General features: G+C 58.6%; 7 protein-coding genes across 7 annotated transcripts; 3 read left to right on the top strand and 4 right to left on the bottom strand.

Moving 5' to 3' along the window:
* Positions 1–5,763: 5,763 nt before the first annotated feature.
* PLICBS_000976 (uncharacterized protein) lies at positions 5,764–8,937 on the bottom strand (the record flags this gene model as incomplete). Its single annotated transcript, XM_018317962.2, has 9 exons — positions 5,764–5,993; positions 6,049–6,680; positions 6,729–6,833; positions 6,883–7,155; positions 7,206–7,774; positions 7,828–8,256; positions 8,312–8,404; positions 8,453–8,538; positions 8,589–8,937. The coding sequence occupies 9 exons, from the start codon at positions 8,935–8,937 to the stop codon at positions 5,764–5,766; spliced, it is 2,766 nt and encodes a 921-aa protein (XP_018183487.2).
* A 761-nt stretch (positions 8,938–9,698) lies between these two features.
* PLICBS_000977 (uncharacterized protein) lies at positions 9,699–10,480 on the bottom strand (the record flags this gene model as incomplete). Its single annotated transcript, XM_018317961.1, has 3 exons — positions 9,699–9,820; positions 9,875–10,127; positions 10,199–10,480. 3 exons carry the CDS (start codon positions 10,478–10,480, stop codon positions 9,699–9,701), a joined length of 657 nt encoding a protein of 218 aa, XP_018183486.1.
* A 1,549-nt stretch (positions 10,481–12,029) lies between these two features.
* PLICBS_000978 (uncharacterized protein) lies at positions 12,030–13,666 on the top strand (the record flags this gene model as incomplete). Its single annotated transcript, XM_018317960.2, has 4 exons — positions 12,030–12,217; positions 12,310–12,548; positions 12,679–13,409; positions 13,520–13,666. 4 exons carry the CDS (start codon positions 12,030–12,032, stop codon positions 13,664–13,666), a joined length of 1,305 nt encoding a protein of 434 aa, XP_018183485.2.
* Positions 13,667–14,355: 689 nt separating this feature from the next.
* PLICBS_000979 (nuclear control of ATPase protein 2) lies at positions 14,356–16,470 on the bottom strand (the record flags this gene model as incomplete). The annotated part of the gene is made up of 2 exons (XM_018317959.2): positions 14,356–16,360; positions 16,454–16,470. The coding sequence occupies 2 exons, from the start codon at positions 16,468–16,470 to the stop codon at positions 14,356–14,358; spliced, it is 2,022 nt and encodes a 673-aa protein (XP_018183484.2).
* A 1,302-nt stretch (positions 16,471–17,772) lies between these two features.
* PLICBS_000980 (C-4 sterol methyl oxidase) lies at positions 17,773–18,878 on the top strand (the record flags this gene model as incomplete). Its single annotated transcript, XM_018317958.2, has 3 exons — positions 17,773–17,783; positions 17,850–17,958; positions 18,078–18,878. The coding sequence occupies 3 exons, from the start codon at positions 17,773–17,775 to the stop codon at positions 18,876–18,878; spliced, it is 921 nt and encodes a 306-aa protein (XP_018183483.1).
* A 486-nt stretch (positions 18,879–19,364) lies between these two features.
* PLICBS_000981 (uncharacterized protein) lies at positions 19,365–20,058 on the bottom strand (the record flags this gene model as incomplete). The annotated part of the gene is made up of 3 exons (XM_018317957.2): positions 19,365–19,571; positions 19,715–19,777; positions 19,864–20,058. 3 exons carry the CDS (start codon positions 20,056–20,058, stop codon positions 19,365–19,367), a joined length of 465 nt encoding a protein of 154 aa, XP_018183482.2.
* A 796-nt stretch (positions 20,059–20,854) lies between these two features.
* PLICBS_000982 (uncharacterized protein) lies at positions 20,855–22,204 on the top strand (the record flags this gene model as incomplete). Its single annotated transcript, XM_065599694.1, has 1 exon — positions 20,855–22,204. The coding sequence occupies one exon, from the start codon at positions 20,855–20,857 to the stop codon at positions 22,202–22,204; it is 1,350 nt and encodes a 449-aa protein (XP_065455766.1).
* Between the last annotated feature and the right edge of the window lie 768 nt (positions 22,205–22,972).

A 22,972-nucleotide genomic window follows, 5' to 3' on the forward strand; every position in this document is an offset into this window, starting at 1 on the left:
AGGGCTAGCGGCGCATCGAGGGACGACTTGGAGGGAGCTCGGACCAGACGCCATCAACGCCGGTCAGCCACGGCTGTCGACGGTCGACTTGGGACGAGTTCGGAGCCGCGGCCAAAGTCGACTCGGGCACCTAGATACCAGATGCGTTGACTTGGTACGTCAACACGTTGATAGATCCGGCTGATATCAGAGGGAGGGACAGGAACAGCTCAACGGCGCTATTTAGTACGACTTGCGAGGTGCAGTAGGGAGGGCAAAAACGATGCTGGCTACTACTGGGGGGTTCGCGACTTCTGGATGGCTTCTTTTCCGCTTCCATCCCGCGTCTGGGACTCCAAGCCACAAGCACCATCCATCGCAGTACGCATCTCCGCACATCCTCAATTGTCCGCATTTCACACTCTCGCCGTATCATGGTACCTACCCCGGTGGCACTAGCGCCCGGGTGTCCTTGCAGGGCTTGCAAAATAAGGCTTGGGGGACCCTGGGGTGATCCCAGCTTCTTCAACCCTGGCTCATTTGGCTGGCGGTTTCCAACACCGCGTTCGGCGAACCATTTTTACTCTTTTTGCCTTTGTGCCTGGGCCTGGAGCGGACGGACGGGGAGGAGGGAAAGGGAGGAGGGAAAGGGAGGAGTGACGCGGAGGAGGGACGCGGAGGGGGGAGGAGGAGAGAGCCGCGTCTGCGGCACTCTGAGCAGGGAACCAGGTTGTGCATAGCTCGGGTACTTCAAGGTAGGTTTGCCACAATGTTGTCCGCAGGGATTGGCTCGGCGTTGCAGCTGCGTAGTCGGGACACTTCAATGTCACGTCCCGGACCGGACCCTGAGAGAGATGATGTGCTGGCGATCAAGACCGCGCGTCCGTGGCGACAGTGAGCAGACCTGTCGTATCCACCCATCCAACCTCCGGGCCCCTCCAACCCCCTCAGCGCCGTCCCGGGGCTCCTCGACCCCCTCGCTCTTATGGGCCTGACGCCAACCCCCCCTCCCCCCGGCAGGACGCCCTGAAGCACGCGCGGTCGGTACCTGCCAAGCCTGCGCGCCCAACTTACGTACCAACAGAGGGTCACATGGAGTCATGGACACAGCTGCATTCATGAGAACCAAAGAAATTGTGCAGGGCAATTGCGCTCGCGACATGGCAAGCCACCCATTGTAGTCGGTCCGTGTCGATTGTCCCCATCACTTCACTTGGTCGCGCGTACGTATCATGTATGTATGTACGTCGTCGCACGCACTTTGGTGCGTCCTTGCCTCTTTTCCCCCTGGAGAACGAGATCGACGAGATGCGGTCGCGCCACCGTGCGCCAGGACGCTGGGCATCTCGACAGCGCCCGGGCAGGAGGGGCGGTAGCAGCTCGGCGGGCTGTAGTATTACGAAGTTACCATGATCGCATTTCCCATTGGTTCTCGCCTCACGTACGGCGTCGCGGCTCCTTCAACTACACTTCGTCGAGTCAAATTATCTATTAGCTTGCTATCCTATCTTCACCAATCTGAAGCACGATCCGTCAAGATGAACAGTTCAATTTCGTTTCTATCCCATGGGCAACTCTCCTGCTACCCTCCAGCGGTGTACCATTGGCAATCCCCTCTCCCGTCTGGGGGCATGGAGACGGTGCTGAATGCTGATCCCTCCTTCAAAGCGTGCCCCGCCATGTGTCTCAGCACGCGGACAAAGGCCTCGACCCTGTTGGCGCCTCGGTCGATGATGACGGCTTTCTTGACTAACGTTAAGTGGTCCTGCCCACGAGAATCCAGCAGGTCCTCAAGCGGTAATGTAGCCGGCTCTAGAAAAGGCTGGGAGAGAAATGTTGAGGGGAAAGGGTCGAAGCTTGTGGCTAGGTGTTTTTCTGAGGTCGCTTCAGTCACAGAGCATTCGAGAAAGCCAGGTCTGGCGCCTTGCCAGGCTCCATGGTAACACCTCAGTCCCATTGAGTCAGTTTACCTAGGTGACGACACTTCATCTTCATTATTTCCTCTTAGCCAGGCAGCTCCACGCGCCTTACAGGGACCGCAGATAATTCTGAGGGCATCCATAAAGCCTTGGGTTCGACCTCTTCTTGTGCCGCATTGAAACATCCCGAGTCGGCAGTGTCCCCTGCCAGTTCGCTCGGGACGTCATTACGATCAGGGACAACGGCGCGGGTTCGTCTGACGAGATAGACGATGGCAATAGCAGAGGCACACACCAGCGCTATGCCGCCGACTGCACCCCCAACGATGGCAGACACATTGCTCGTCCCGTCATTGGATCTCTGCTCCTGGCTACTGCTAGATCCTGTAGCCATCGCGAAACTATTCGACGGTGACTGTGATGTAGTGACCGTTGTCGAGTTGCTCCGTGAAGTCTCTGCAGGCAGTGATGTTGGAGATGTTCTTGTTGTAGCGGCTTTTGTAGCCTCGGTCCCTGGTCGGCTGGTTGATTCCGCAATAGTAGTAGTTTCAGCCGTTAGTGAATTCAGATAGTGTTCAACCAAGGCACCCGTCCCGCAAGCCAGATAGGAGTAGATTTGATTAGTGCCAAACGTCAGCAAAGCCGTTGTACAATATTGTGCGCCAGTGCTGTTGAAAAGCTGATAGTTAACGAAAATGTTCCGCCGGAGAGAGGCAAAGGCTGTCATACCAAGTAAATGTCGTCGACTCCGACTTGTCTGGGAAGCCGCACGCGCTTGAGCACCCGTGGTCATCAACACAGCTGCCGATAAACCCGCAATCCCTGGCATATATGACACTCGTTGGGCAAAAGCCCCAAATACCGCGTTCTGCATCGACTCGACAGTTGTAACCGGGAGCCGCCGCCCGAGGCTTTGACGGGTCGCCGTTGAGGAAGCCGCATGTGGACAGCTGAGGGTTAATCGCTCGCCTTTGGCGCAGAGCATTGCGGTGTTGCAGGTTCGTTGTGGCAGTCAACGTAGCCCATCTGTCTTCGTTCAAGACAAGGGCCATGCTCGCCGTTGGGGTTAGCAAGGCCAGGGCGAGCACAGGCAGCAACGACATGATCGCCATTCAAGTACATGTAGGCGCGAGCGCAAGAGACAGACAGCATCTGCTCTTGGCCACAAACCACATGAGTCGGGCACCGAGTTTGACATCAAAACTGGACATCCTGTCGGCGGTGGTGGTGCTATAGACTGTTCGCTTTATTACTACCAGGAAACTAACCAGGAGCCGTCCGAGCAGCCGCCCAACACAGTCCGCTGCAAGGCGTTGGTTTTGTCCCCAAAGCTCCGAAATGATTGCCCTCGATTGAACCCTTTGTTCGTCATGTGTGATTGGACGTTGATGCGCAAGGAGTCGACAGGCACCTGGCCGCGACTGCAACTGCACCAATGACCGCACTACATAACACATACTGCTACTATATCAAGCGACACGCTGCTCCCCGGTTTGGGCCATCCGGCTCGAGCCGAGTTGGTGAGACGTGGTTGCACAACGGGAGTCCCCCGGTCACAACCAACTGGCCCAGTCCCTCGCTTCCGCTGACGCACACCAGAGGCGCCCAACATGTTTGCGTCTGGCCTGGCGTTTCTTCGACCCTGAATATATTCCCCCACATAGTCACTCCCTCCCCTCGGTGAACATGACCACCTGCGCCTCACTCGGACATGTATCAGTTGCCTATATCTAGGCATCACATGCGCCGGAAGCTGCATTTGTTGCTAGCCTTGCCTTTGGTTGTCGCAGTCATCGTTGGAAGCCTGTAACTAGGGCGGCAACAGCTCCTGAACCTTCACATTCATGTTGAGGATGTGAGGCCATCCACTGTGCAAGGCCCCGACGGCACCGCCGCGCCATCAACAACTACAATTGCGGCCGGAGCTACATCAAACGGTAAGCTCGCATACAGCTGCCCCTCTTCCGTCCGAGGTATTGACCCTATGTGCAAGCAGGCCACACGCTGACGGCGGCCGATATAGCGACATACCACGATCACATACTCGGCGGCAAGACCCAACTGCCAACCTTGGGATGTCCGAACTTTGACAGCGGGCGCTACTCATCTCTCCCAAAGGACGATGCTGGCCTTCACTACTACTTTGCACTGGATTTGCGAAACTGTCTGCCGATTCTGCCATAGTTATTAGGCAGTATTGTCGCAGCCATTACGTACCTCGGGCCTGCATCCTGCGCGCTCTCCATTGTCGAGGGCAACTCCAACGATGGAACAACCGACGTTCTCTCATCCCTACACTCCCAGCTCGAAATGCACGGCATCCGATACTTATTCCAATTTTCGTCCATCGACCCTACTCAAGGCGACCGTATCCGGAACCTCGCCGATCTCCGCAATCTGGCCCTCGAACCGTTACTCAAACGTCGAGGCGAACTAAAACCCTCGAGTGAAGCTGTTGTCATCTTCCTCAACGATGTAGTGCCTTGTCCCGACGATATCCTAGAGTTCGTGCTGCAGAAAAGGCGGCTGAGCGCGACTATTACTTGCGCCATGGACTGGACATATGTCGGCCGTGACCCAACGTTCTATGACGTCTGGGTCGCTCGCAGCATCCACGGCGACTCGTTGTTTGAGATCCCGGCCGATGGGAGTTGGAAGTCCGCATGGAACCTATTATGGAATGCCGACGATGAAATACGATCCCGATTCCGCTCCAATCGTCCCTTTCTATATTTTCGTGTTGGAACGGCGCAGCAGGTTTGGGGTGGACGTGGTGTTGGAACACACGGCGTTCGCTTCAGAAGCTCGAATATAGAGAGGGGTAAGTATGCGTAAGGCGAGCCGTAACTCTTTTATAAGGACTTATAGTTCCGTGGCTTAGGCAAAGTGGCGGTTATACCGGCAGTCAACCTTGAGTACTCCGTGGAAAGAGGCGGACAGATCAAGGATGCCAAGGGCTTCAAGGTTACGAATGTGGCGGGGGAGGGGGCGACGACGATGGCAGCTTCACGTGGCGGCCGCCTCCAGAGATGGTGAAATGTATGCCGTCGTGGGATAATCAGTTCTGGCAACTATGCAACGAGAGTTTGGTGTAAAGCTCCACGAGGTCTGGCCAGGTCAAGACCGCGCGTCCTTGCCCGTTGACATAGATGTAGATGACCCGCACTCCTAGCCGCCGGCTTGTCTGGGAGCGCGGAGAGTCGTCATCTTTCGCAGTCGTGTATTGAACCCGTTTCACTTGCGGTTGAAGAAAGTCAGCTCGTTGCCGACAAGAAGATTGTTGCACCTATCACGTCACCTAAGCACCAGGGGACAGATTTGAGCTTCTCTCAGTTGTCCCTGTCGTAGCTTCACCAACAGCGCCACGCACGGAACCATCGTCGACGAACCTCACTTGTGATGCCCAAGGAACTCGTGTGGTGTTCTGTAGCAGCGCGCAACGTTGCCGCCGATCCGGACTGCATGGGTCAACCTGATACTCATTACGCAGTCAGTACTTCGTCCATAGCAAGCCGGGTGACTTCGTCCGTTCCGCCCAGCCCCAGAACTGTCCAGTACACGGAAACTTTGCCAACAATGGCGCTGCTGCACCAGCTCTGTGTTTCCCAATCCAAGTGACCGGCGGCCGCCACCAGGAGGAGCTTTGGAGAAATAAGTCCGTGCTAGAAACAGGCAGTGACAGAAGAGATGCCGTGGTGTATTGAGTATGCGCCCTTTGCGCCATTACAAACATCTATGTAGCAAATTCGACGGTGCATGACCTCCAGATGATTAGAATGCCAGCCCTCGTCTGGGCAAAAACGCCCGAATCTAAACCTGATAAAACACACGGAGCAAAACGCGCTCAACGCCTGGGTGTAGACTTCTAAGACAGCAGCTTTTTGACGTCTGCCATGCGCGTGTCCTTGGCCTTCTTGGACTTCTTGTCCTTTTCCTGGAACGCCTTGCCAACCAACTCCCGCTTTTCCGACTGAATCGCCAGAACACGCTCCTCGACGGTTTCTTCCATGACAAGACGCCAGACGGTAGTCTCTCGAGTTTGACCCAAGCGATGCACGCGGTCAATGGCCTGATCCTCGATCGCGGGCGCCCACCCTGCTCTAGAGTCAGCTACAGTTCAAGATGGTGTCCACAGTAGCAGTGTACTCACAGCTGTCGGACAGAATGACGGTATCGGCGGACACCAGATTGAGGCCGACACTGCACACCGCCAAGCTCGCCAGCATAACTCGCGTGTCGGGATCGTTGTCCAGTGCGTCGATTGCGCGATCGCGCTTGTCCGTGTTCATGCTGCCGTCGACCCTACTGAATTGTATGTTCGCCGCTTTGAGCTGGTTCTGAATGATATTCAAGAATGACGTCCATTGCGAAAAGATGATGATCTTGGACCCGGCGTTCTTCATGTTCGCCCGGACAATCTGGATCATGGCATCCGTCTTTGAGCTTTGAGTTTCAGTGTCGAAGTTGTCGTCGCCAGGTCCCTCGGGGGCAGGCTCCAGAAGACAATCCTCTGTGAGGCCATTGCGGCACATGGGGCACTTGCCCTGGATCTGGATGGCCTTCGTGATGCAACCGCGACAAAAGACATGTTTGCAGTTCGTGATGACTGGCGAACCCGGGACTTCATAACAGATGGCGCAGTCTTCTTGGCTTTCAATGTAGAGACGTAGGGCCTCTTGCAGCAAGGCGCGGTTCTTGTCAGTGAATGCTACCACCTGTTCATCTTCGAGGAGCTTCATGAGGTCTTCAATGCGTTCCCTGCATAGCGACCAGTGGTTGCAGCTGACAGCCTGGTTAGCAGTTGCCGTGGTTGTGTGGGAGCAGACTCACGCTTGTCTGAGCCGAAGCAGCCGCTCCAGAACGTTTTGGAATCGTCCCTTTTGTCCTGCAGAGGACTTTTTCTGAAAGTCTTCCAGCGCTCCACGCGCCTCCGATCTATCGGGCGTTAGCCACCCATTACTTCAAGGGGCGAGGGCTTACTGACAGCAATGCATTGTACTTTTGCTTCTCTGAGGGGTGAAACGTGATTCGATGCAAATACTCCTTCTTCTCTGGCAGCTTGAGATCGACAAACTTCATGTCCTTTTTGCGGCGCAGGCAAATATCCTGCACGAGAGCCTGGAGGATAGCCTCGCCGCTGCGATCTCCGGCAGCAAGTTTACGAGTGACGTTGGTGTTGAAAATCTCCGGTTGCTCGATGCCTCCAGTGAGATGCAGAAACTTGACCAAGGAGTGCAAGTCTTTGACCGAGTTGACGCTGGGTGGAACTGTCAGCGTAGCCATATATAGGACACCGCGGCAACTTACATGGGGGTGCCGGTGAGTACCCAGCGTGACTTGGCTTGCAGCTCGCACGCTGCTGTTGCCACCTTGGTCCGGGCGTTGCGAATGGTGTGGCCCTCGTCAAGCACGACCCGCCGCCATTCGATAGACTTGCTCAGCAACACGCGCTCAACCTTGGGATCACGCTCGCGGGCAAGTCTTCCGTAACTGGTGATGACAACATCGTGTCGCATGAGGTCCGCGACAGTCGATTTCCTGTCTCCGTGGTAGATGATCACACTCGGCGCCTTGTCTGCCTTGACGTGTCTCTCGATTTGCTGTTTCCAGTTGCTCATGACGCTGACTGGGGCCACAATAAGCGTTGACCCAGGCCCGCCGGCAAGGATCAAACTGATGATCTGGAGTGTTTTGCCAAGGCCCATGTCGTCGGCGAGAATGCCTCCAGAGCACAGCTTTGGTGGAGCCTGGGTCGCGAATCCCGATGCCAGGTTCCAATACATGCCGCGGTTAGTCTTCTTCCAGAGTTGCACCAATCTCTCGGAGCCCTTCTCAGGAAGTTCCGGTTTCTCCTTGGACATCATCCAGGCCAGACCCTGATCGTTCTTAGTACATCATTAGGCTTACTCTGCCTCGGGGGAAAACTCACCTGCAGTTGGTATGGAAGTAGGGTCGCCTTGAGCTCTGGGGGTTGAGTCGCCATCGGCATCTTGGCCAAATGGTCCTCGTCGATAGCAAGGGTCTTGATGGCATCGCCTCCTTGCCGGAACTCGGTAGCGTCGCTGCTCTTCATAAGATCCTCGAGCGTTACCTCGGCCTGATCGGGTTCGTTCTGTTCACTACCGACTCCTTGACTTGAGCTGCCAGCTTTGAGGCCCATGGCCAGCCTCTTTGCCTCGGCTTCTTTCCGGGTCTGGTTCAACTGAGTGGCCTTGACGAGCTTATCTGCCTTGAGCGCCTTCTCAATCCTTGCCCGCGATGCCGGATCGCTGGGCCCGAAGAATAAGACGCGAATGGGGCAATCATATATGCCCTTCTCGCCGGTGAGTTGCGCCTCCAACGTCAGGTCACCTGAATCCTACAATACGTCGTCAATGAACATTTATGTTCGTGGCACACGGAGAGCCACATACCACATATGGGGCAATCTTTTCCACCACTTTACGGGGCAAGTGTCCGATCTGCTGGTACATGACATTGTCGACACGAATCGCATTGCGGTCGTACTAGCTCACTATGAGTATCAGTTTTGGCGGGGTATGGTGGAAACGTACCTGATTCTGTGGCTCCCGACGACAGATGACAGCTTCTCCGGGGTTTGCATACCCCGAGTAGTACCTGACTCCAACGATCTTGCCATCTAGACGGCGTTAGCGGCTATGGAATATGCTGGGGCTCGGGCTTGCGAACCAAAGGACCCGTAGAACTCGGTCGGAGGTCCATCATCATCTTGGGTCAGGTCCAAGAACTCCAGGTCATCGCTGCCGCCCTGAGATGCGGGTGTGGACTGTGATGATTGCGACGACTGGGACGGTCCGCGGCTCGAGCTTCCAGCTGCAGACAGCGAGCTCTGTGGCGACGACCCATAGACACTGGAACCTCCAATGCCTGTCGAATTGAACGACGAGGGACCGTGCGTGCGGCGCGATGGGTGGCTCGTGGACAGTGCTGCTCGCTTCGCCTGGCCCCCAACCTGGTGAGGCTCCCCAGTCAGGTCAATGACGTCGTCGCTAGCTCGCTTCCTGGAAGTGCGAGGCATGGCGGCTGCGGCGCAGAACCGCCGTCAGTGTCTGGCGGCTTGTCGGCCGACGCTCGCCCGCCAAATGAACCAATGCTTGCCGGGCTAGTGCAGCACGGGTGATTTGAGTTGGAACACGTAGTGGGTCGAGTATGAAATGTAGCGGGAAGAATTGTCGGGGGAAACGCGCGAGACAGCGAGTTTGGTGTCAACCGTGGCTTGTACAACCCGAGAGGCTGACGAAATACCATGTTCCGTTCTGGCGCTGATTGAAGCGCCGAACCGCACAGTCATTTTTGACACCCCTCCTGCTCCTGGCAGTCGCGCTGCGTTGGCTCACGCTTCGGACACGCTATCACGTGACCTGCCAACGGCTGTCGGTGGAGCGAAAGAGGAAATGTTTCGGGACTAGCGTCAATCACGCCATCGATGAGCCCTCCCACAGGCGAGGGACAAGGACAAGACGACATGGCATCCCCCTTCTCTGCCACTTCAACTTCACTCCACAATCATCTTGGGGCCTTGGACGCCTTGCTCGAGGTTGGGGCTTTCATTTCGTACCCTATTTATCATGACTTCGTTGCCAAAATCCGGCATTTGGCCTCTTTGCCGTTGCTTATGCCTGGGCTCCACACCGCCAGCCGAGAAGCCACGCAGGCTCGTCACCCTCGACAGCAATGAAGCGGAATGAAGAAACAAAAACTCGCTACAGAATCAAAGGACGAATGCGTCAACGCCGATACAGCCATCATCGCTCCTGGAACATGGACCTCCTCGACGCCCTACTGCTTCAGCAGCCGGCCATATGCTGAGTAGTAGTGGCAGCCCGGGATGTGGCTGCTCTTGCCCGTCTTCTCGTCGAAGATGTGGCATCCCGCCTTGGCCACGTTGGGCGGCGTGTACACTGCGAGGTCAGGGTCAGTCAGGGACAAGTGTCTCTGGTGGCTGGGGAACCTACGGTGCAACGAGACGGCGAAGTCGCTTCCCTTGTTGGACACGCGGTGCAGTCCTAGCTCGTCGGCCATGTATGCCACGGCATTTTCTTTATATGTCTTCTCCGAGATGACCTTCATGGGGCCTTCGGGCTCGCCCTCCTCAGGGAAGGCATAGCGAGTCTCTGTCAGGTCACCGCGCAGGATCTTCATGAGGCAGTGGGCGTTGCCGTGGTCATGGATCGGGCTCCCCTTGCCTGGAGACCACACGAGGACGAGCTGTGGGCGTCTCGGTCAGCCACAAACATGTTTACCCATAGACGAGGCATCGATGGGCATCGGACACCTACCAGATTGCTCTTTCCGTTGCCCTCGTCGACGAGGTTACGAGTGTAGCCTCTGCTGGCGTCGCCAAAGGCGTACTTGGACCACTCGGCAGGCTGGCTGTCATAGTCGGTCATGAGGCGTGTGAGGAAGTCAACGTTGACATCGTCCGAGGTCAGACCTGACGAGGGGCCAAGGGCCTCCTTCAACGCCAGGACCAAGTTGTCGAAGCGGCTGGCAACCGGGACACGCACGGCGTCCTTATCGCCGAAGGTCACGGCTGTGGGCGAGATCAGGTCGATGGCCATGGTGGACGTCTGCTCTGATGGATGATATCAATGGTTGCTACTTGGTATGGTACGATGGGGGCTTCTTGGTTCGATGGAAAGAGTTCTTGGTTCGATGGACGGCGTTTTTATCGACGACGGCACTCGGGCTCGACACAAAGGACAGCACACCGACTCGATTGTCGCCGCGGCGGGGGCCTCCTGCGATGACCCTTGGGCAGTACCTCGCCAGTCAGCTGAGCACGGGGGAAACTTCGGGTGGCAGACATTGCGTACCCGGTGTCGGGGTACGGTGGGGTCGAGGAACAGGTTTTGGCCTTTGTGCCAATGGTTTCCGTCGGAAGGCGAGGGCAATCGTGAGAAGCGGCACTGGGTGCGAAGGTTTCGGGCGCCGTGGTTGGCTGGGAGGCCGCGAAAAGTGGGCTGCCCAGGACCATGAGCCCACTCCTGACTACGTTAGGTACTTCGTACCTGTTCTCAGCATTACGGGCGGGCGGTTTCCGGCCGTTCCTGCCGCGCGAGGAACAAGCGGCGATTGCCGAAAAGTCCTCGCGTTTGTACAGTGACAAAGGCGCTACATGCGGCAGTGCAGAGCACGTGGCGACAGGCGCAAAATTGACGCCTGTGCCAGCAAGAACTGCTGTCAAAGAGAGAAAAAAAAAAGGGAGAAAAAATTGCACGTATGCCGTACTCTTTTGAGATGCATTTTCCCCCGGTGCCCGTTTTTTTGTCCTCCGGCCCGCAAACGCCGTAAACACGGCCGGCGCCCAGCTCGCAATTGCAGGGACGAGTGACGTGCGAACCGGTGCCCAGTGCCCCTGTGCGACGCCGGGCTCGCCGAGCCAGACGCTGGGCCGGCCGCTCAAATCGGGTCTCGGAAGTCGGCAGCGGCCCGGGGCTCCAGGCCGGCTCGTCGCCTGCCCGACTGCCGCGCGCGGCCCCGGACACGGCAGCTCGGCCGGTGCGGCGCGCGGCAGCCCGGTTCGAGTTGGTCATAGTTGCCCCATGGTTCGTATACTGCAAATTTCATGACTGGACGAAAACGAGATCGGCCCCGGGAACGCCAAGCAGCCACGCCTCTTCGTACATGCCATCGTGGGCGACACAGCAGCCGAGGGAGGGCGGCACCGCAGTCGGGCGAAAGCCAGTGACGGGCCTCGTAGGTCGCATACGTCGTCGCACGAAAACAATAAAACGAGAAGCCAAAGAGTCATCTGGTCTGCTTTGCATACTTCGCGTATTGCGGCAGCGAGGCGACGGTGCGCAGTGCTCCGTCCCGTGGGGTGACAACCTAGAAAGCCAGACAGAGCCCATCGGCGGGCTCCACCCGGCACACCGGCGAACCTTGTACTTTCGTTACTCATACCTGCCCAGCTTCCGTCTTTTACTTTTCTACCAGCCGGCCGTCTCGCCACACCGGGGTCCTTGGCAATTCTTTACTTAATTCCTCAATCTCGCGCGGCACCGCCAGACTCGGATTCAATTTTGCATAACACGTCGCGACAGCTTCTTTTTTTTTCTCCGCGCGTGTTGGATTGGAGGGTGAACCGCCAACAGCATCACGAGTATGATGACCGTAACGAGGACCACGGAGCGCCGGGGCTCCGCCGCGTCCGGCATGACGGAGCAGCAGCCGCCGCCGCCGCCGCCGTGTCCGTCACAGTCAACGCCCTCGCAGGGCGAGCGCATGCCGTGCGGGAGGCTCAAGACCAAGTACGACGAAGGGTGGCGCCGCATCGTCCGCAACTTTACGCCGTCGTGAGTTGTCCCCCATCCCTATATACATACTTCGTACTCTCTCTGTGTCAGCCAACCCTCATGGGCTAACGGCGGAATCTTCCCCTTGCCAGATGGTTCGCCGTCAACATGGGCACGGGCATCGTCTCGGTGCTGCTGCACAACCTGCCCTGGAACGCGCAGTGGCTGCAGTACGTCTCGTACGTCTTCTTCGCCGCCAACGTCGTCCTCTTCGTCGTCTTCTTCGCCATCTCGGTGCTGCGGTACGCGCTGTACCCGGAGATCTGGCGGGCCATGATCTCGCACCCGGGTCAGTCGCTGTTTCTCGGCTGCTTCCCCATGGGCTTTGCCAGTGAGCATCCCCCCCTTCCATGTCCCCCTTTGCCCTTGAACTCCTCGCATCGTCGTTGTACTTGGCGTTGTTGCCATGGTTGTAGTCGTCCAGGAGACTGGGCTCTGGCTAACTGCTCTTGTCCAACAAGCCATCATCAACATGATGATCTTTTGCTGCAGGCAATGGGGCGACTGGGTCGTCCACCTCGCCTGGGCCTTCTGGTGGATCGACGTGCTCCTCTCCATGGCGACGTGCATCTCCATGCCCTTCATCGTCATGCACCGCCACAAGCCAGGTCTGCACAACACGACGGCCGCGCTGCTCCTGCCCATCGTGCCGACCGTCGTCGCCGCCGCCACGGGCGGCATCGTCGCCGAGGCCCTCCCCGACAGCGCCCACGCCCTCACCACCCTCATCGCCTCCTACGTCCTCTGGGGCATCGGCCAGACCCTCTCCGGCTGCGTCCTCGCCCTCTACTTCCACCGCCTGACCATCCACTCGCTGCCGCCCCGCGAGGTCATCGTCTCCGTCTTCCTGCCCATCGGCCCGCTCGGCCAGGGCGGCTTCGGCATCCAGCAGCTCGGCAAGGTCGCCCTGCGCGTCCTCCCCGAGACGACCGTCTTTCGCGCCGCGGGTGTGGTCGTGGATGTCGCGCGCGCCGCGGAGGTGCTCTACGTGCTGGGCGTCTTCCTCGGCCTCATCATGTGGGGGTTCGCCCTCGTGTGGGCCTGCTTCGCCCTCATCAGCATCGCCACCATCCACAGCTTCCCCTTCAACATGGGCTGGTGGGGGTTCACCTTCCCGCTCGGCGTCTGGGCGACGTGCACCAGCATGCTGGCCGCCAACCTCGACAGCGACTTTTTCAAGGTGTCAACAATGGTGAGCAGCCGACCCGACCCGGGCACCGTTTTCCTCTCTCTCTCTCTCTCTCTCTCTCTCTCTGATGATATGTCCATGTGATGCTGATTGCCGTTGTGCCCGTATCTTAGATTCTCTCCCTCGCCGTCGTCGCCCTGTGGTTCATGGTCTCCATCCGGACGATGCACCTCGTCGTCACGGGCGAGATGTTCTTCGCACCCTGCCTGCAGGACATTCGCGAGAAGGAGCAGGCCGGAGGCAGCGACAGGAGGGTATGAAGCAGTCATCCGTCCGCGTCTTTCTTTTTTTGGTTTCCCCCATGTCGCCTGAGCTGAGTCGTGCAATCATTGCCAGACGAGACGGCGACTTCCCGGGCACCACCAGACCGACGACGACGGCGGCGGACGTCAAGTATAAAAGTTTGAGAGCATTTCGGGCGTGTAATGATTATTAGCGATGCATATTGGAGCATTTATTAGAACCAGGCACAGCAAAAAAGATATACCTAGGTTCGCTGGCTTCTTATCTGCCAGAGACAGTGTGACTCCCTTATAGTAATGGCCAAGTCGCTCTTTGTACCTGGTACCGTGTTGGATGAGCGACTTGGCCTGACGCCATGCCATTCCAAACTCAGTCATCCGCGCCGCCGCCCCTGCAACTGCATCTGCGCGATGCATCAGCCATGCATCCTCCACCTTGATGACCAGGCTATCGTCGGCACGAACGGGTGGTCACATCCTCAGACACACACATCCTCGCATTCACAAGCCGTGGAGCCCGGTTGAACAAAACGTACTGATGCCGCTTTTGGCAAGGCTTTTTGTTTCGTCTATTTGTTGCTGTACTTTTGTTTCCTCTACGCGTTTGAGAGTTCTGTGGGGCGCTGACCCGGATCCGCCGCTACCGCCGTATGCTCATGCTCTGTGATGCTTAAATTGACTCGTCAACATCATACCAGAGGGGGCTCCTACTTGAGCCATCTGGCATACGCCCAGCGGATCCTGTCGAGCGCCTTGGCCTGCACCTGTATGCCCTTGATGTTGGCCAGATCGTCGAGGTCCTCCAAAAACTCCTTGCGAATGTCGCGTGGCATGAGCTTGCCCGCCAGATCCCGCAGCACGTGCACCTCGCACAGCAGCAGGCCGTGGTCCTTGTAGGACAGGACGTTGTTCTCCGTCGGCCTCGCCTCCGAAAGTATCCGATCGATGTTTCGGAGGATGCGGACGACTCGCCCGGCCTTTCGCTCCTGTCGGTGCCAGGAACGGCCACCGAGCACACCGCGCAGATACTGCATGACGCCGATCGAGACTAGGATCCCTGGTGTCAGTCCCACGAAGCCAAACACGAGCTCCTGGCTCTTCAGCAGCGAGTCGATGCCCGTCATGGCTACCTCCAAGTCCACCTTTGTCTTCTGCACCTGAATAAGCAGAGACCGGACGAGGTCGCCGCGGACAGCTCCCATTAACGGGCTTTTCAAGTCCTTTTCGTACGCCCGCAGGACGGGCGTCACGTCTCCTTCAGCAACCTTCGTGCGTATCTCAGCAATCTGAGCGTCCGACAGCGACGAGGCCTCCGCAGCAAAGTGAGGTTTGTCGACGGCGAAATCCACCACCATGCGCTCCAGGCTCTCGCGATCCGCCTTCAGGCTATCTCTGCTCATGATGGCGATCTCGCTCGTTTCGTCGTGCCGGATGGTCTTGATCACCTTGGCCAAGGGCTGAACAACCCAGTTGAACCAAAAGTCTCGGACTGTCTGGCCAAACCCTGTGATCCAGTCGATGATATCCGCCTTGCGATTCACCAGGATCCGAAGCACCGTTGTGGAGGACAGAACGCCGACGGCAGCCGGCAACCAATATCGGACAATGCGGGGCGGGCGCCCGTTCGCCTGGGCTAGCGACTGCATGGCGTTGAAGTGTTCCGGCAGAGTTCTGTCCATAATGCGCAGTAGGCGGCGGGCTAACACGGCCGGCCGGTCTGGCGTGACGCTATCTTCAAGATGAACTGACAACTCCGGGTCTTCTTCGACGCCGGCAAAGACTTTATCTTCAAAGTCGTCAATGTTGACATCTAGAGTGCACACCTCCTTCAGAACAACATCCATCAGCGCCACGCTGCGCTCAACCACGCCCTTGAGGTCTTGATGGTCGTGCACCTCGGCCTTTTCGTCGTCATGACCGAGTTGGAGGCCCTCGTCGATTAACACGCCAAGACCGCTCGCTGTGATCTCCCTGAGCTTCTTCAGCTGGGCCTGTTTGTGCCGTGCTTCGGCCCGGCAGAGTGCAAGAGGAGATAGAACTTTGCGTTGGATGTTTGCAAAGGATCGCTCCCGGATCGTGTCGCGAACGATGCCGTAAAACTGTTTCCACTGCTGCGACATGCCCGATGCGGTAGAGTCGACGATATCGGCCGGCGCATCTCGGACAGACATGGAGCGCATGCGTGTCTTGCTGGCGACGTAAACATCCTGCGTCCATGCCCACAGACGTAGCGGTGACGTCTGCACGGTATAGAGGCTGCTGTAGGTATAGGAATTCAGAACCTCGGACCAGTACCAGATGTCGTCGCTCAACGGGATGATGCGCTCCAAGAGGTTGTTCAGGATTGCGCCGTATACCTGGACAGTGGCCTTGGTGACCAACAGCCATTCGATCTCGTTTTCGTATGCGCTCTTTGATTCTGTGTAGGCAGCTCTCGCGGCGTCTGGCTCCTCTAGTCGGGATTTGGCGGAGGGTATGCCGGACTGGATGAGAAGGGTCCGTACCCGGCTTGCAGGAAGCAGTGGCTGCGAGGACGAGGTCGTGCTCAGCGACTGAACGATGCGGAGGAGCTGTTCCAGCCTTGAAGCTGCAGCGGCGTCGGCTACGGCAACGGCAAAGCCATGCTCCTCGCCCTCAGAAGCTCCGTCATCGGACGAGCCTTCGGAGAGGACGGGGAGACGATCGAGGTACGCATCAAGACGCCGCACCTGACTGTGAGGAGGAGCAAGAAGCTGGTCAGCAGGCACGGGAACGAAGAGGCCGAGAGGGGCAGCCTGGGACAGGGCGAGCCCGAGGACCACTTACTCGGAGACGAGCGTCATGGTACGATGTTGTCAGAGGTGTAGGATCGCAAGCCCAGGCAAGAAGGCGGGACATGTGCATGGGCCCGGCACTAGCGGTGGCACTCGTGAGGGTGGTGGTAAAGCAGAGCCTCATGCGCGGGCATGGACCGGGCTGGCCGAGTGGCGCGCGGGAGTTGCGGGGGAGAGGAATGAGAGACGCGTGAGTGGACGGGCGGCACAGCTCCCTGGAACTGGAACTGGAGCGTGTTGCGCGGCTCGGATTATGGCACCACGGCGCGCGGCGAGGTCGAACGGATGGTGGAGGTCCCGATGATGCGTCGGGTGGTGGTGGCGGGCGCTGGCCAACGGGCGCGTCACAGATAATCTGCACGGTGGGAGAGCTGCTGGGCGACAGATGACAGCGAGCTCTGCGTTTGGCGGACGATCGGGTGTGGTGGGGCCCGCCCGCCCGCGCCCGGAGCGCTCTCGTGTTCGGGTTCGATCGCTGTATTATGTAGGGCGGGCGGGCGGTACGTACTCCGTACTCGGTGATGCACCGACGAGGTCGTTCAGTGACCGTCCAGCATGGCCTGAGAGGTCTGCCGTCGTTTCGAGACGCGCACGCTTTGGGGCCGTCGCAGAAGATATAGTTGCAACGCACGAATCACGTCTCCGACAATTGAGGCCGTCGCTTGTCCCTGCGTTCAGTTGTGGTGCATTCGTCGAGTGCTGCACCCTTCACGTGCTCACTCGCTCGCTCCCTCGTATTCGGATCGCTGGCCGGCATCTGTGGCTGCGCCCGCGCACCAGCCACAGTCCGCGTTCCTCACATCATGCGTTTCTCCAGCGCTGGACCCCCCGGAACATCGGAAAGTCGCCCTGGATGGTGGGCTCATTCTGGAGCCATCGCACCAGGCCGAGCCCGCCCCACCGGGGGACCTTTCAGTGGAGGTTCGCATCCTCCCGTTCGCTGCAGCCGCTGAGGCACAGGGCGCTGAGTGGACGAGTCCAGCGTGCAGCTGCCCCTGGAAACCCGCGCTACAGCACGGAACCCGAACGCTTCGCCATCTCCTGACCTCAACTGGCGCGGCCGGAGGCGAAGAAAAAAATAGGGCCGCCCCCCAGCAAGGGTCACTTTAAATGAGAGCCGATAAAATCTCCCTCCTCTCCCCCCCCACCGCGATCTCCTATCGACCCTTTCTGCTTCCAGTCGCCTCATCACGACTGTTGCAGTTGCAGTCCCTTTTTCTTTCCTTTTTTGCGTTCTTCACGGTCGTCGCCGTCGTTCGTCCGCCCTATTCATTCAGCAATCGGCCGCGCATTCGCATCCTCCGCGCCAAGATGGACATGGTGTGAGTACCGCCTCGACAGAACCCCCTTATCGTCGTCCGTCACGTCGCTAACGCGATGCCTCGCAGCAACGCGACCGCAAAGGCCCTGGGCAACCAGACCCAGGACTACTTCACCGTCCTCGAGGAGGTCGGCAAGTACAATGTTCACCTCAACTACCTCGAGCGCCTCTGGGCCGTACGTCCTCTCTCCTCCGGCTGATGGGCAATGGGCGCCGGCGCGTGCGACATCGCCACCGCTCCGCCCTCCCAACAAACACATGTGAAACAGTCGTGGGCTAACCCGGGCGCGCGCAGGCTTGGTACCTCTTCATGCAAAACGACACCCTCGCGACCGGCATCATGAGCTTCGTCATGCACGAAATCGTCTACTTCGGCCGCTGCCTCCCCTTTATGATCATGGACAAGATCCCCTACTTCAACAAGTACAAGATTCAGGCGCAGAAGATGCCGACGCTTAAGGAGCAGTGGGACTGCGCCGCCATCGTCCTCGTCAGCCACTTCACCGCCGAGCTGCCCCAGATCTGGTTCTTCCATCCCATCGCCACATACTTTGGCATGGACTACGGCGTGCCCTTCCCGTCAGTGCTCAAGATGGCTATCCAGATTGCCATCCTCTTCGTCATGGAGGATACCTGGCACTACTGGTTCCACCGAGCCCTGCACTACGGCCCGCTCTACAAGGCCATCCACAAGATGCACCACACCTACTCGGCCCCCTTTGGCCTGGCTGCCGAGTACGCTTCGCCCATTGAGACAATGCTCCTCGGCATCGGCGTCGTCGGCTCCCCGATTCTCCTGCTCTGCGTCACCGGCGACCTCCACCTCATCACCATGTACACGTGGATCATCCTGCGTCTCTTCCAGGCCATCGACGCCCACAGCGGCTACGATTTCCCCTGGAGCCTGCGCCACTTCCTGCCCGTCTGGGCCGGCGCCGACCACCACGACCTGCACCACGAGAAGTTCATCGGCAACTACGCCTCGAGCTTCCGCTGGTGGGACTACTGCCTGGACACCGAGGCCGGTGCCGAGGCCCACAAGAAGCGCCGTGAGAAGAAGCTCAAGGCCATCCGGGACGCCAAGAAGCAGCAATGAGCGACCAGCGGGAATGGAACCCTTGCAATCGAAGAGCACCCAAGGTGTCACAACGACAACCGGGTCAACGCGCACGGCTTCGGCCAGCAGAAAGACAAGCGCATGCCATCTGAGATAAAATAGATTAATGGCCAGTCACGACGATCATGCCAGGCTGGAGGGCAGTGTTTGGCATTCACATGGCGTTTGGGAAGTGCGAGCCGAGTATGGCATTTGAGCTCTTGTATATACATTGCGGCCGACGCACACCTTGTGGCAGGCCCGGGGAAGGCTTAGACGAATACTAATAATAACACTGGCCGATCACTCAGACAGTCAACAGCAATCCCTGAATCTCCAAAGGTCGATGTGAAGGGATGCTAAGTCCTTCAAGTTCTGTTGACGTTCCATCCCTTCTCGTTGTGACGGTTTCATGCGCGACCCTTGAAGCGCTTGATAGTAGTACAGTACAGCACATTCCATCTTACACGAACCTACTCCACGCCGTCACTTCTTCGGCGGCACGCAACACTCCCCGCCCGCCGAGCCGACCGCCCGGTCCGCCACATCCCGCACCTCGCAGCTCACCGGCTCGGGCTCCAGCTCGCCAAAGTCCTTGGCCAGAGCGTCGCACACGGCCGCCAGATCGACGTCCTTGCTCGACAGGCCCTTTGGGTTGTGCGTAGTCCAGCGGATAAACGTCGTGTTGTAGACCTACGGTACTATTCATAAGCGACGCGCTTCTCTCTGCCGATACTCCGTACACTCTTCCCATGATGTGCGCGTGTGACTGGCAACCACGCTTCATGGGCAGGCAGACAGGCAGGCAGAGTGGTAGGTGGTGAGAGGAGACGCACATTAGACCATTCTGGGTGATGGTTCTTCAGCTTGCACTGCAGCGACACGGCCGTCATGAAATCCTATACACACCACCGCCATCCCGTCGTCAGTCAAGCGCACGAAAGGGGCCCAGTCAACTCAGGGGGAAAGCGGGTTGTTGGCGCACCCAAGTCTTGGCAAACGTCTTGAACTTGAAGCTCCGCTCCAGAGCCTCCCCGTCCTTGACGAGCGCCCAGCGTCCGCTTCCTGCAGCGCCGCCGCCCGAGGACGACGGCGACGAGGCCTGCAGCAGCGGCGCGAGGGCCGCCTGCGCGGACGCCTCGTCCGTGCCGGCTGAGAAGCGCGGCTTCGTATCCTCCATGGCTGAGGGGATCGACGACGTCGATGTGGATGCGGAGGATGATGATGAGGAGAAGGGCGCGACGAGAAAGGGGGATCGTATCGTTGCGGGGCGTGTTATGTGAGAGGCACGCGTCAGTGGGCTGGAGAGAAAGAGGCGGCGTGACATGGCGATGCCGTCGGGAGGGTGGACGGCAGCGGGGTGAGGGTGAGGCGGCGATACCAAGTGAGCTGAGCTTGAGCTTAGGTGTGGTTCAGGTGCGTTGCGGCGCCTGAGGAGGCGCCTCGGCGGGCGGCGTCGAGGAAAGCTCCGGCTCCACAGGCAGGGGACTCTCGGGGCGGACGTGCACTGTGCGGCGGCGGCGGCGGTTCGTTGAGTCGACCTCCGGGGCAGGATATCGGTATGTCTAAATCGACTGACAGCCTTCGAGGCTACGCATACTATCATTCATTTGGCTATACTACTTGGCTATACTCATGGACTCGCACAATCACCGCCGCGCAGTAGCTATCAGTCCAATTTACCCCAGGATCGCCATCAACATCTTGGCGCTAGTGTCCGTCGGCAACCGTACCCGCCTCTCCTCATGCCTTCACCCACATTTAAGCAGCAGGATCACGAAGCTTCCCCCCACGTCCTGCCCAGCCCTTTGGCATTGAACTTTCATCTGGCATTAAAGACAGTCTGTCACATCTCCAAGCAGTCAAGCATTGCTTTGTCGGCCTCATATCAAGGGCTTGTCTTGCGAATTGGGTGACAAGAACCCTGATCAGTTCATACGAGGAATCTACCTACCCTAGACGCAACAGGAGACAAGATGCGCGTCCCGATCCGCCGCCAGCAGCTCCCTCAGTCGCACATCGACGTCGAGAGCCCCGTGGATGAGTCCGTCGTGACGCTCATCTGGGCGCAGACCCTCATCCCCGGTCGCGGAGAGCCAATTCAGAATGGCGCCATCGCCGTGCGAGGCGGCACGATCGAGTGGGTTGGTTCGTTCCTCGAGCGCCCTCACAAGTATCGCGACGTCCGCCCGACCTACGTCCATGTCCTCATGCCCGGCCTCTGGGATTGCCACACGCACTTCATGGGCCTCGATGTGGCGAGCTCTGTGTCTGGCCTGATGGGCTTCCTGCCCAACTACAGCGCCCTGGCTGGCGCCATCACCGTGGATGATCTGAGGCGCACGCTCATGGCCGGGTACACGTCGGTGCGCGAGCTCGAGGGCTATGCTGGCGACCTGTGGCCGGCAGTCAGGGATGGTCCGCTGGTCGGGCCCAACATCTACTCTTCGGTTGCGGCGCTGTCCATTACGGGTGGCCATGGTGACGATCACCAGCAGCCCATTACCACGGTCATGGACGCCATGAACTACGGGGGCATGCCCATTGGTGTCTGCGACGGCGTGGAGGACTGCATCAAGACTGTCAGGAGGATGATCCGGCGAGGAGCCCGCGTCATCAAGGTGTGCTCCAGCGGAGGCGTGCTCAGCCTCAACGACGACCCCGAAGACCGCCAGTTCTCCGACGAGGAACTCAAGGCCATGGTAGACGAGGCGGCGAGGAGCCGTCGCGCTGTCGCGGCCCATGCCATTGGCAAGGCGGGCATCCTGGCTGCGCTCCGCGCCGGAGTCAAGTCCATTGAGCACGGCATGTACATCGACGAGGAGGTAGCCGACCTCATGATCGAGAAGGACGCCCTCTTTGTGCCCACGCAGCACATCGTCCGGACCCTCTCCACCGACTACATGGATCAGCTGCCGCCGCCGGTCAAGCGCAAGCTCCTCGGCCTCGTCGAAAAGTCCAGAGAGTCGTACAAGCTGTGTGTCAAGAAGGGCGTCAAGATAGCGCTGGGAACCGACATGGTGAGCAGCGACAAGGCGTCCAAGCTGTCGCACGGAAACAACGCTCACGAGCTGGTGTACGCCGTCGAGGCCGGGATGACGCCGCTGCAGGCCATTGAGTGTGCGACGGCCAACGGTCCGGAAACACTGGGAGGACTGGCGCCGCTGAGCGGCCAGCTCAAGGAGGGATACGATGCCGACATTATCGCCGTCAAGGTGAACCCGCTCGACGATATCAAGGTGTTGACAAACCCGGACAACATTACTCATGTATGGAGGGCGGGTAAGCTCTTCAAGAGTCTGCCAGCCTGGATGCCCGAGGAATAGGCTCCTCGAGTCTGGAAGCTTGTGCGGGTGCGCTTTGTAGTTAGGGTTCATGAGATGTACATACAAGACTTGACCAAGGTATTGCGAGACCCTGGCGAGACGAGTGTGGGCGAGCTTACTGCCGCTGTTGGGAGTCGGGACCCTTGTCCAGGCGACACTGGGCGGCGACGAAAGAGCCTCAGACCACCTTTTCGAACTGGGAAATTCGCGAGGCATATCGGTGTGACTGGCCAACACGCAAGCGGGCCGGACATTGGAATTGTCCGACAGCTGTCATGGAATTGTCCGCTTATCTTCCAGAAGGTCGTGTGTGGAGAGGAGGTCGGCAACTTTTCGGAAGCGATAGCAATCTTGTTGACCGACGCTGCGTGCTCCGTACCGCGCGCAAGGCCAGGAAAATGCGCGCTGTGACAGCCCCTGCAGCTCCCGCGTCGCATCGTGCCAATCGCAAACACATTCTCGGAGTAATCACGCCCAGAGTCGGCAATGCCAAGCTGGCAATCGCCAGAAAGGTTGATGCACACGCGGCTCCGGGGTCTGAGAAGATGCTGCGCAGTCGTCCGTGACTTCTTGAATCTTGAGCCATTGAGCGATGATGGCAGGCAGCGCTACCATCTGATCAGGCCGTTCAGCAAAAGGCGAGTCAAGACAGTCGACCATGTGTCCGCACCAGGCGTCCGCACCAGGTGCCAGTCCGTGGAGATACCGGCGGGAAGCTCGTCGATTCCAGGGCGGATTGCGCAACAGAACTCGGGGAAGTGGGCTCTG

This window comes from Purpureocillium lilacinum (assembly GCF_023168085.1).
Source record: "Purpureocillium lilacinum CBS 284.36 DNA, scaffold_1, whole genome shotgun sequence".
Taxonomy (NCBI): domain Eukaryota; kingdom Fungi; phylum Ascomycota; class Sordariomycetes; order Hypocreales; family Ophiocordycipitaceae; genus Purpureocillium; species Purpureocillium lilacinum.